Source organism: Mustela nivalis, assembly GCF_964662115.1.
Source record: "Mustela nivalis genome assembly, chromosome: 5".
NCBI classification, from domain to species: Eukaryota; Metazoa; Chordata; class Mammalia; order Carnivora; family Mustelidae; genus Mustela; species Mustela nivalis.
In genome coordinates, this window is record NC_139024.1 from 73,544,214 (window position 1) to 73,557,063 (window position 12,850).

Sequence of the window (12,850 nt, forward strand, 5' to 3'; positions counted from 1 at the left end):
TTATAGAGCTGGAGAAGAGATTAGTGGTTGCCAGGCAGGGCTTAGGAATTGGAGAGGAGGGGTGTCCACAGAAGGCTAAGTGTTAATTATAAAAGGACAGCATGATGGAGAAATTTCTGGTGATAATTCTGTATCTTGACTATAGTGGCGGTTACACAAATCTACACATGATAAAATGGTACAGAATTACACCTACACGGTGCTAATATCAAATTCCTGTTTTGAGTACTATAACTATTTAAGATGCAACCACTGGGGAATAAAAATAACTATCAGATAATACACAATAAACTTCTAAAGGATTCCTTAGGGGAAGTGAAACACCCACCTATTAAATCTACTTAAAATAAATCAGTTTGCTCTATTATTTTTTTGACTTGGAAGGAGAAGCAGGTTTTGAAAACACCTTGCTGATGTTTCTAGTTGAGAAAGGTCAATAATAGTGTAAAGTAAAAACTGCATTGCTTTTGCGACAGCATTAAATAGTTAAAATTGGTACCTAGATTGACTGCACATTGTCTTTCTTCAGAAATTAAATTTATTCCATAGTTAATTGTAACTAAATCTAAATCCTTATAAACAATTCTAACACATCTCTTCAAACTACTTCATATGTAAAATGTCATTTTTGTTATGTAAAACATTTGTAATATCAACAAAGTGAAGTAAAATGAGGCTACTGAAACTGAATGAAACAATTTGTCAAAAAAACATTTAAATAGTCCTATGTTTTTGAGATATTCCAGTACCAGTATATAAAAAAAAAAAAAGACCAAATACACACATCCCTCAACTAGTCAATATTTTAATAATAAACAATCTTAGCTGATTCGTAAAAAGTGCTTTCACAGTCTGTTACCATCTAAAATAACACATCATATAATTTTCAAAATGGGTTCTTTGACTTCTAACCTCTGCTCTTCTTTAGAATTACCTGTGAGGGGGGGAAAAAAATGAAGATTCATATTATACCCAAGGCAAATAAAACAGAACACCTGGACAAAAAGTTCAATCATCTTACGTGCATAATATGCAAGAGTCTGAGTTTATAAAACCCAGTTTGGAAGGTGATTTTGGAATGTTTTACTTTATAAATGGTCCTAGACTTCCCCCTAAACTAGTCCACTTCTCTCAAAAAATGTGAAACAAGCAACTCACAAAATCTGGTCTTATAGTAACTTCTGAATGTCAATTTCTTCAAATGTAAGCCAAAAGTACCTAGATTAGTGGTTCCCAACTTGAAGTTTGTAGACAATTTGGTAATCTAGGGAGTTAAATAATTTTCCAAAAAGTCAAAATCCTATTATAAACCAGGCATTAAAAACTATAAAGCAATACAAATCCATTGCAACACCAAATTTCTTATATTTGAGCTAGAATTCTATCAATTTAGAGACAAAGACTAGTCATCATATGCTAAAAAAAAAAAATTAGGTAGACAATTTTCAAAACATATAGCCCCTGAGAAAATAAAATAAAACCAAATCTTTAGCTATAAAAGATCGGAAGCAGTAAACCAGAATATATCCAGAAATTTTTTTTAAGAACTATAAGTACACCTATAATAAAAACAAACCCTAAATTTAAAATACACACATATACTCTTCAAGCTCTTAGCCTTACTTTTACCTGCAGGAAAAAAAAAATACTTACATAGCCTTTAATAGTCTAGAAACATATTGAAACACAAGCAAATTTGAAGCCCCTAAAAAAGTACTAGGGCATGCAATTTCTAGGCTTCCATAGAGAGACCTTCGAATAGGTCTATATCCCAGGCCAGTACTTGTACTTCTCTGGTTCTACATGTTAGCATGAGCACTACAAAAAGAAGTACAACATACTCAAATTTGGTGAGTATATTATGTACCCAAATCTTTACTATGTTAAGTTAAACAGAGTTCAATAAATTTCTTTACCTCTGTTTCTCATAAACTTTCATAACTTTACATAACTATAGTTATATAAAGATGATGGCATTGTGGAAAACTGGATAAAAGATAGATGGGAACTCTATTATTTTTGCATCTTCTGTGAGACTATAATTATTTCAAATTTTAAAAAAAATTAAACAAAAGTCCACAAAGTAGACTGTCAAAAATATGTATCTCTCCCACATCACCCACCAGTCAACCATGGTTGCCAATTTCTTATATATTATTTTAGAAACAAGCTCTCTATATAACATTGTGACTATTCAATTTCTCTGACCCCCCAAAATTTTTGTGGTGGGCCATAAATTTGATTTCATTTAACATCAAATGAAAATAATAATCTTGGAGACATATTTAGAAAAAACTATCCTAGGTATCATTCTTACATTATATAGAAATACCAGTAAGAAGCAACTTTCTCTGCTTATATAAATGATTTGATTCATAAGTCATTATGACTTATAACATATTGTAAGTCACCTGAAAACAAGTAATTAGGAAAACTTAAAATGATCAAGAAGTTTTCATAAATTTCAAGGTGATAAGCCTTCTCAACTATGTATATAGCCTACTATAAATCATACAGTTTAACAGCCAAACGTTCATTTCCCTTAAGTAATGATAAAGCATTGGCCATGAATCTTCCCATCAGAAATCCATAATATATACTATAGAAAAAGAAAATCTCCATAATTAAACCCATTAACATTAAAAGCCACACATCCCCAGCTATAAGCAGCTGCCTATATTGCCCTGTACCTAGAAAATAGCAGCTGACAACTGGTTAGCATTCTGGGCCAATTCTGCTGTTAACTATACCAGGATGCCAGCATAACTGAGGTAGGGTGGGGAAGCGAAACATCAGTCAACAAAGCTAAATAAGGAATCCAAAGCAGACAGAACTGATATACGAGATGATAATTTTTTAAGTTAATTCTTGCTCAAGAAAAGGAAGATTTTACCTTTGCTGCAGCCTGTACATGCTCCTTTTTAATGATTCCATACTTATTCTCAAAAGCATTCATTCTGGACTCTTCTGCTAACCGATGAACAAACAGTAAACAATTCAGATGTACCTTTAAGAGAAAATTCAAAAGGATTTTTATTTTTTTTAAGATTTTTATCTATTTATATTTGAGAGAGAGAGAGAATGAGGGAGAGAACACAACCAGAGGGAGAGGCGGGCAGAGGGAGAAGCAAGCTCCCCACTGAGCATGGAGCCTGACATGGCACTAGATCCCAGGACACTGGGATCATGACTTGAGCTGAAAGGCAGACACTTTAACTGACTAAGCCACCCAGGCACCCTCAAAAGGATTTTTAAACTCAAACACTCATGCTTTGAATAATGATTTTTTAAAAGATTCCAAAATTTTTATTTTATTAATTTTTATTTTATTAATTCCAAACTATCTATTAGTGTGCTTAAGTCAATTCATTTTTATTTAAAGTAACCAGGATTTGATTTAATTTAAGTCCAATTTAAATTCCATACAAAAGAGACTTAGTATCAGGAATACATAAACCAAGGCTATATATAAGGCTGACCAAAGTCCATAGACAATAACATTTTGTAAAGCATAAATACAAAGCTTAGGTAGGACTCTATTAAATAGCAAATATTCTTGCTTCCAACTCCAAATAAATTTAAATTTATAATGGAATTTCCCCAAAAATTTAAAAGCAAAACATCAAAAATGTGTAAGGCTGATCATCTCATTCTACGAACCATGGGTTTAAGATTTTTTAATCAGGTATTTAATTTAAAACATCTATTCAAAAACATGTTAGTAACTAGAATGTTAACCTTCCTGAAGTGAAAAGTATATGTATAAAGGTCAAGTTACTTGTCATCCAACATATCAAAATAATTACATCTACTATTAATCTTTGAGGCCCGTAAGAAATTAAAATAGATAATATAAGCAGATAAATAATATTAATTACTTGGGTACAATTAGAAAATATCTTTACTATATTGGTGATTGATATATTACACGTTCTTTGCAGTTAGAACAATACTCATCTAATATTCACTACGAGTACTACACACAACCACTTCCCCCCAGTTTACTAAACATTAAATAACTAGGTAATGTAGTGTTTTAAATTTAAATATTATGCAGAAATCTTTGGTGGATGGTTATAGATGTTTAAGAATGTTTGAGTGATATCTGGAAAAAATAGGAGTTTGGGAATTTAAATTTAATAAGATAAAGAACCTATAGAAGGACATCTTCCTTTGGTACTTTCTTGATGCATGGTCTCCTTTAATTCTCACAAGAACTTTAGGGTAAAGCACCCAATTCTGACTCTTTATGTAATACCATGTTATTCGATTCTTTTCTTTTATTAACATATAATGTATTATTGGCTTCAGGGGTATAGGTCTGTAAATCATCAATCTTACCTTCCCCAATGTCCATAACCCAGCCATCCTATCCTTCCTCCTAACTCCCCAGCAACCCTCAGTTTGTTTCCTGAGATTGAGAGTCTCTTATGGTTCGTCCCCCTCCTAATCCCAACTTGTTTCATTTTTTCCTCTCCTACCTCCCACAACCCCCCACCCTGCCTCTCAAATTCCTCATATCAGAGAGATCATAAGATAATTGTCTTTCTCTGACTGACTTATTTTGCTTAGCCTCTAGTACCCTCTAGTACTAGTTCAATCTAGCACCCTCTAGTACTAGTTCAATGCTCTCTAGTTCAATCCACATTGTTGCAAATGGCAAGATTTCAGGGTTTTTTTGATGGCTGCATAGTATTCCATTGTGTGTGTGTGTGTGTGTGTGTGTGTGTGTGTGTGTGTGTGTGTGTATACCACATATTCTTTATCCATTCATCTGTTGATGTACATCTAGGTTCTTTCCATAGTTTGGCTATTGTGGACATTGCTGCTATAAACATTTGGGTGCATGTGCCAGAAAACTATAAAGTACTCATGAAAGAAATTGAGGAAGACACAAAGAAATGGAAAAATGTTCCATGCTCATGGATTGGAAGAACAAATATTCTGAAAATGTCTATGCTACCTAGAGCAATCTACACATTTAATGCAATCGCTATCAAAATACCATCAATTTTCTTCAAAGAAATGGAACAAATAATCCTAAAATTTATATGAAACAAGAAAAGACCCCAAATAGCCAGAGGAATGTTGTAAAAGAAAACCAAAGTTGGTGGCATCACAATTTCAGACTTCAAGCTCTATTGCAAAGCTGTAATCATCAAGACAGTATGGTACTGGCACAAAAACAGACACATAGATCAATATTCAATTCTTTTTTAAACTTTCAATGACATCCCATTTCCTATTGCAGCAAAAACAGTATATAACATGGCATAATTTCCTATTAATCTAGATTTCCTACTTCTAAAGATAAATAGCTTCCAGATATGCCCAAGATAAATTCCTTAATACTAAACCCCATTTGACTAGACTTTTCCAGTTTCATCTTCCAGCTTACAGTTCTATAGTAAGTCTTTTGAACTTCTTTCCATATTCAAATAAAACCTTGCCTATAGACATCCTACTAGTTTGAAAACGTCTCTGAAAAGTCCAACTGCCCCCAGTATGTAAAGTTATGCACCCAAAACTTCCTACTACTGCACATACTACATACACCATGAAGCAATTTCTCACCTGTCCTCCTCAATGACATATAAGGATAAGAATTATGTTTACCTTCCCCAACATTGTATCATCAGTGATCTCTAGTCCATGCACAATACATAATAGGTAGTCAACAGATATTGCATGAACAAAAGATTTCTCCATATCTCCCCAAATTAGGCAAAAAAAAATTTTTTTAGCCATTCCCAAATAAACCACATCCACTGTTTTAGAGAACTGATGGGTAATGGAGGTGAAAGCGTGGGGGGATGGGCAAAATGGGTTTAGAGGTGTTGGAGATACTGGCCTCCAGTTATAGAATGAATAAGCCATTGGAATGAGTAAGTCACGGGAATAAAAGGCACAGCTTAAGGAATACAGTCAATGTACTGTTACAACATTGTATGGTAGTGGTAGCTACACTTGTGATGAATGAGCACACCATACAAACTTGTTGAATCACTATGTTATGCATCAACTATACTTCAATTTTGAAAAAATGAAAAGCAAAAATGAAAAGGGAAAAAACAAAAAACCCACACTGTTTTGAGACTTGGTTCACCCTATTAATTTACATGGAAAGTCTTTTCCTCTTCATAAGCATGAGCCATAGGTACTGAGACAAATTAATATTACTCTGTCACAGAATTTTTTTAAGCAACCTAATCCTCTCCCATAAAATAGTTAATTGAGTGGTGCCACTCAAATGTACTGAGGTTCTTTGGGTTTGGTTTGGTTTTGTTTTAAATTTTATTTTAGAGAGAGAGCTTGTGGGAGGGCAGAGAGAGGCAGGAGAGAATCTCAAGCAGACTCCCTTTTGAGCATAGAGCCTTAAGCGTGGCCTGACCTCATGACCCTGAGATCACAGCCTGAGCCGAAATCAAGAGTTGGAAGCTCAATCATCTGAGCCACCAGGGCACCCCTGCACTAAGGTTTAAATTAAAATAGTCAAAACAAAAACAAATTTTAAAGTATTCAGCTAGACATTCAAACTTGAAAAAGCCCATTCCAACAAAAATTTACCTGAAAAAAAAATCACCTTGCTTGAAAGGTAAATCAAAACATAATTTACAAAGAAATGTCCATTCCTTAACAGTCAATTTGGTAAATTGATCAAAACACTGAGCCAGTCTGATTTCCCCCTCTCTTCATCATAGGACTTTTGAATTTTACATAAATCGTAAGCATCCAGAGATTTCCTCAGTGAGAAATCTGAAAACCCACTGAGCCATGAGAAAGCTGAACAATTTATACAGATTAACAGATGTGCTCCCCAGTACTGGGGATATACAACCAAATAAAGCATACAATAAAGCAAAAAAACTGGTGCAAAAGAACTATGAAATAACACAAAGAAATTAAGAGTAAAGTATGAGAAATAACAATAAATCCACATTAGTTACAATACATTCCCAACATTATTTGTACACTCATAACGCCGAACATTAGAAATACAAAATATCTCCAATTCAAAGTTTCCATCCAATGAGGGAACCAAACCCATATGAAATTAATGACAAATGTGTGACAATAGAGAAAGTTGGTCCTAAAATTAAGGAAGACTCAGGAAGTGGCTAGCATTTGAACTGGATTTTGAAATTGGAGTCTGCCAAGTGGAGTACGATGAGGTAATCTTCAGGCAGAAGAAATACAACATACCAAAAGACAGCATAAAAGTAAATTAGCTTTGTATTAAAGATAATGAGAGACACAAAAAGGAGATCTATATGGTTCCTTCCTCTCAAGAAGCTGCATACTACACTGGGAGAAAAAACGACATATGAAACTTACAGAATAGTGTCAGAGTCTCAATAGTTTAATTGTATGATGTAATTCTTATATTGCTATCAAAGTTCAGAAAAAAGAGATCAAAACAGAATGCCCTAATTGTAGAGAAGTTTATGGATGATGTGGGACACTTGTTGGGTAAGATTTCGAAGTGTCAAAGGTAAGAAGAAAACCATAAGCAGAAAGCCATAAGCAAAGAAACCAGGGTGATGCATGCCATATACAAGACAGTGAGAGAACCAGTGCAAGCCAAAGACAAGCATACAACCTAGGAAACAGAAAGAACTTCCTTTACCCTACCACACCCCACACCCCAACTCCTTTTTCCCACACCATGAATCCCAATCCCACTCTACGAGAGAGCCCAGATATCCATGGGTCACTTTGAGGCAGACAGGTATGATGTGGGAGGACTCTACTTGAGAAATTTCTGCCAAACAATCTGCACCAGCTGTTACTCTCCTAGATATTCCTGAGCAGTTACACTTCCTCCCCATTTAGAACCCAAGCTCCAATGAAAACTCTCCAGAATAAATTCCTGAAAATGTTCTGCAGATCAATTTCACTTATCCAGTTCACTTATGTTACCTTTATCACCATTGGGTGAGGCTTTCAAAACAGTAGGTACAGGTTGACCCTTGAAAACATTTTTTTAAATAAATACAGTACTGTAAATGCATTTTTCTCTTTCTTATGATTTTCTTAACATTTTCTTTTCTCTATCTTATGCTATTGTAAGAATACAGTATATATTTACAAAACATGTTTAACAACTGTTTTATGTTATCAGTAAGGCTCTGGTCAACAATGAGCTATCAGTTATGTTCTTGGGAAGCCAAAAGTTATACATGGATTTTCAACTGTGGCAGGTTAGAGGTGTCATTCAAGGGTTGTTCAAGGATCAACTATATTGTCTTTCCTTTCAGGGTCTAAGAAAAGAAGGGCAGGAGACAGTAGAAGAGCTACTCTTGCAGGAAAGCTGCTTTGGCTTCAGAGACCAAATAACGGAAAAGTAAAGACAATTCTATAGTAGTGTAGCAAAAAGAGAAATGCTGCACTTGCAGGCAACAGATGGGAAGGCGGTAGTGAACTTGGGGAGACTGTAGAGAAGAGAGTTGGAAAAACCCAGTGCAGTTTAAGAACAGATGGATGATGCATTTGAAGACATTCTAGAGGCCCTGTGCCCTGGCTACCAACAATTCTTTACCTTGACGTCCTGGAAATTAGGTGCCAACTTATAAATGGCTCCTTTATTCAAAAATCTGTTCTGACAAAAGGGAGGAGGTGCCTCTTATGGTTTAAACCTAGGGAAAGAGTGTTTATTCTGCTAGAGAAACATAGGTTCCAGGCACTACACATAAAAACTCCGAATTTATTTCAACACAGAAATATACAGTGGTTTGGCTATGGCTATTAAGTGAGCTTTATGCTGCAGGAATTCTGAGTCAGATAAATAAAGTCTTGGTGGTTTGCCTTGAATACTCAACTAACAGCTGCTCTGTTCGTCTAGGTAAATGCATTCACAGTTGAAAGCATACCCCTTACAAGTAAACTTGAATCAGGGCTCTTTAATAAGTAAGCTACAGTGCAGAAAATAGGGAAATGTGTTTGGTTAACAACGCAAAAAAAGGGAGAAAGGCAAAGGAAGCACACACGTAAGAGGCCTGCCAGTAATGCCTTCTACAATCGTTCAATAAATAGGACCCTGCCTGAATTCCAAAATTTACTTTTTTCTTTAACTATATCTTTCGCAAGTACACTAAGCGCAGTACCAGACGATGCCCCGGAAAAGCCCTAAGCAGGAAGCGAACGTTAGTTTTCCCCTCTTAAGATGATGTGGCTAATAGCCTCCCGTAAAAAAGGTCCGGATGCCTACATTTCAGAGGAGGACCCCAGGCAACTCAGCGTCAGGAATATGAACTGACCGGTCCGGCGAGGACAAACCTGCCTCGTCATCGCAGGAAACGCCTTACACGTAGGCCTGACGGACCTGGACTCGCTAGGGGTGACGAAATAAAAGCTGGGGGTTATTTCCTCTATCTCCCTCTTGCTCCATCCCCAGCCAAAGAAGGGACGGAATCTCACCAGTAAGTCGCTACTTGTCTCTAGACGAAGGTGAGGCTTCTGTCGCTTGAAGACGCGCTTAAGAAAGCCCCGGGGAGCCTTCCGTTTTATATACTTTCTCTGGAAGACTGTGGTCGAGAACGCCATTCTCTCCCTCAGGTACCAGCCTCCTTAGCTTCCGAGGTCCTCCGGGGGCTGCACAGGAACTCACCCTGGAGTGAACAGCAGGAACCACTCAGCCGCTACGCTGCTTCCTCAGGCCGCAAAACTCCGGCCCAAACGTTTGAATCAGCCGCCGAAACAGCGCGCCCGGCGCTAGCTAGTGACGTCAACAGGGTGCAAGCCCCGCCCCTGGAGTGCCGGCTGTTCACGGAAACACTCTGGGTAGGCGTTCTGTGACGTCCTTAAAGGTCGAGGCTTCCTTTAATCGCTATGTGTAGTGTACCTGCGCTTTGGTACAGTTCTCCTGTGTCTCTCCTGTGTTTCGCAGGTCTGTTGAGAAACTGTGGGAAATGTTGGTATGCCAAGGCAGTTACACTTATTCTATATACTGAGCCTAATACCGGGGGACTAAGAAGTAGATGCATAGAAGATTGTGATATTTTATCAGGATTCCTAAAGATTCAGTGCCTTCCTAGGAGGGCATGACTTTCCAATATTAATAGCTAACAATTTACACTTTTACTCAATTTCACTTCATCTTACTTGAGGTCTTTTCATGATTCTAGCTTTTTTGTTATTGTGTTGTTGTTGTTGTTGTTTAACAAATGCTGCTCCCTTTCATGTTAAGTTCCTGCACTTAATCTTGCAATTACTTCAGATATAGTTTAATGCTACCTCTTTGAAATTCTTGCTATTTCTCCAAGCAATTAACTTTTCTATCTTCTGTGCTATCAGTGCGAGTAGTCCCTAAACTTCACTGTGATCAGAAGAAGCACCACTGGGCAGGGGTTCATACGTATGGGACTTGAGAATTTGCATTTCTAACAAATAGGTCATGTTGGCGCTGCTAGTTTGAGGACAACTCTGAGATCACTGTGATGTTCACTGTAATTATCTCTAATACTACACCTGTAGTAATTATTGTGATTTCAATATCCACACCGATGATCCTTCCACCATCTGGTCTCCCATTTTGAAGACCTCGTCTCTGCCAGTGGCATCTTTCACCCTATCAGCCACTCACACCTGCAGTTATACACTAGGGTTTGTCGCTACCAAACACCATACCCTTCCATATTCTCAATTAGTTGTCTCACTCTTCAACCTCATCTGTCTTTTCAAAGCATTCCTTCCGATGTTCCAAATCCAATAATTCTTAGATGTCACTTAGATGGAATAGCAGTTTCTTTCTATCTTTACCAGGCCGCCAGCCCTTCTGTACTCATTCTCCCTCCTGTGGTCCATTGTCCATTATTAGAATATTCCCTTGCATTTCTCTTCAGCTCTCTAGTCATCTCCAGCTAATTCTCTTCCCTAATCAGATGCGCATATCCAATTCTCTACTGGACTGGAATTTTAAATCATCTTAAATTTAACATATCCAAAATTAGCTCTTCATTGACCCCTATTTCCCAAACCTGCTCCTTACACCAACTTTCCCTATTACAGCTGATGGTACTTCCATTTTTCCAATTACTCAAGCCAAAATCTTGGAATCATCCTTGGCTCCCCTCTTTTTCTCACCTCACACTCAATCTTTCATCAAATTTTGTCAGCTCTATTTACAGTCTCTGATCACTTTTGGCCAAGTCACCATCATTTCTCACTTGGATTATTGCAAACACCCTCCTGACTGTGCCTCAGCCTGTTTCTCTTTATCCTCAACAGAAGAGGCATGTTTAACTCAGATTATATCACTCCTCAAACCCCTTCCATTTCCATCAAAATAAAATTTCCTACAATAACTTTTGAGGCCTTACCTGCCTGCCAAGTACAAACACACTTAAAAATACACAATGAACCCTTTGACCTTATGTCCCACAATTAAGGAATTCACTCTTCTCCAGCTATATTAGCATACTTGATAGCCTTCAGATACACCTGAAATCCACCAAATACACCAAACACTCATCCATCATCCACTTACTGCTCTCTCTGCTAAAAATATTTTTTCCTCATTTATTTGCATAAATGTCTCCATCACTTCCTTCAAGTCTCTGCTCCAACAAGTATCAGAGAGACCTCCTATTTAATATAGAAATGCCACACATGTATACACGTATATACCTAGACACACATAGGTGCACATACACATACACAGGTCCAACAGTGTGCAAAAGCTGACTTATCTTCTAAGCATTGTGTTCAGGAACATTTTGTTGGCAACTAAAAATATTTACACCACTGGAATTGGCAAATACACAAATCAGGGGTTCTTGTTTTTGTTTTCTGGAAAGAAAGTTGTTAAACATTTACCAACATAACACTGCACATATCTATACTGAGATGAACAATCTAACCCTGTGGTTTATTTTTCTCTCTAGCATGTTTCACAGTATAATATTTGCTTCTAAATATAGAAAAATGTTATTGTAGCATTATTTATTATAGAAATAATTGGAGACAGTTGATATTCATTAAGAGGGGAATGGAAATACCTATGGTTGTATGTGTTAGTATACTAGCATTGCTGTAACAAATTACCACCAATTTAATGGCTGCAAACAGTACAAACTTACCATCTTTCAGATTGCCAGTCTGAAATCCTAAAATCACAGGGTCAGCAGCACTGCTTTCCTTCTGGGGGCTATAGCAGAGTGTCTGTTTCCTTGACTTTTTTAACTTCTAGAAGCCTTTTCCATTCTTTGACTCAAGGCTCTTTTCTCCATCTTCAAAGTACATCAGTCTACTTTCTGTTTTGATCAGCACATCTTTTTCAGACTTTGATCTGCCAGACTTCTTCTAAGAACCCCTGTTATCACATTGGGCCTACCCAGATAATCCAGGATAATCTTCTTATCGTGAGACCCTTAACTTAATCACATCTATAAAGCCTCTTTTACCAAGTAAGGTAACATTTTCAGATTCTAGAGATTATAACATGGCTATCCTTAGGGAGAGGGAGAGCATTATTCTGTTTACTACATGATCTCTTCCTGGACTTGATTCTAGAGTAGAACTGTTCAATAGAACATTCTTCAGTGATAGATATGGTCTATATCTGTTCTGACCAATACAGTAGCAATATGTGACCACTGAGCATTTGAAATATAGCTAGTGTGACTAACAATATCAATTTTATTTAAATGTCATTTACATTTACTTTTACTAGCCACATGTCACTAGTAACTACCATATCAGACAGTGCAGTTAAAGCAAACTAACAAGTAATTCTCTGACATTTTTGTAGGTAATGTGGAAGCCAGGGAACAGGATTAAAAAGGATTTTCAACTTACCTGCATTTTCCATACTTTCTACAATGAGAACACTTTTATTTTAATTTTTGCACAT

General features: G+C 36.7%; 1 protein-coding gene across 2 annotated transcripts; it reads right to left on the reverse strand.

The window, feature by feature from the left end:
• Positions 1–789: 789 nt before the first annotated feature.
• On the reverse strand, positions 790–9,749 carry CENPW (centromere protein W). 2 transcript variants are annotated; one of them, XM_082729897.1, is made up of 4 exons: positions 9,418–9,749; positions 2,894–3,007; positions 1,159–1,264; positions 790–934 (listed from the first exon to the last, which is right to left on the reverse strand). In XM_082729897.1, exons 1-4 carry the CDS (start codon positions 9,541–9,543, stop codon positions 876–878), a joined length of 405 nt encoding a protein of 134 aa, XP_082586023.1. In that variant the 5' UTR covers positions 9,544–9,749; the 3' UTR covers positions 790–875. The 2 variants fall into 2 exon arrangements, with proteins under 2 accessions (XP_082586023.1, XP_082586024.1); XM_082729898.1 differs by lacking the exon at positions 1,159–1,264.
• Positions 9,750–12,850: the final 3,101 nt, after the last annotated feature.

Excerpts from the sequence above, each read along its gene's own strand:
- CENPW (XM_082729897.1), bottom strand. The coding sequence starts at position 9,543 with ATGGCGTTCTCGACCACAGTCTTCCAGAGAAAGTATATAAAACGGAAG. Across the intron at positions 3,008-9,417 it reads AGACAAGTAGCGACTTACTG|GTACATCTGAATTGTTTACT; the intron begins GTGAGATTCCGT and ends TTTCTCTTAAAG. Across the intron at positions 935-1,158 it reads TTACTATAAGACCAGATTTT|GTAATTCTAAAGAAGAGCAG; the intron begins GTGAGTTGCTTG and ends CCCCCCTCACAG.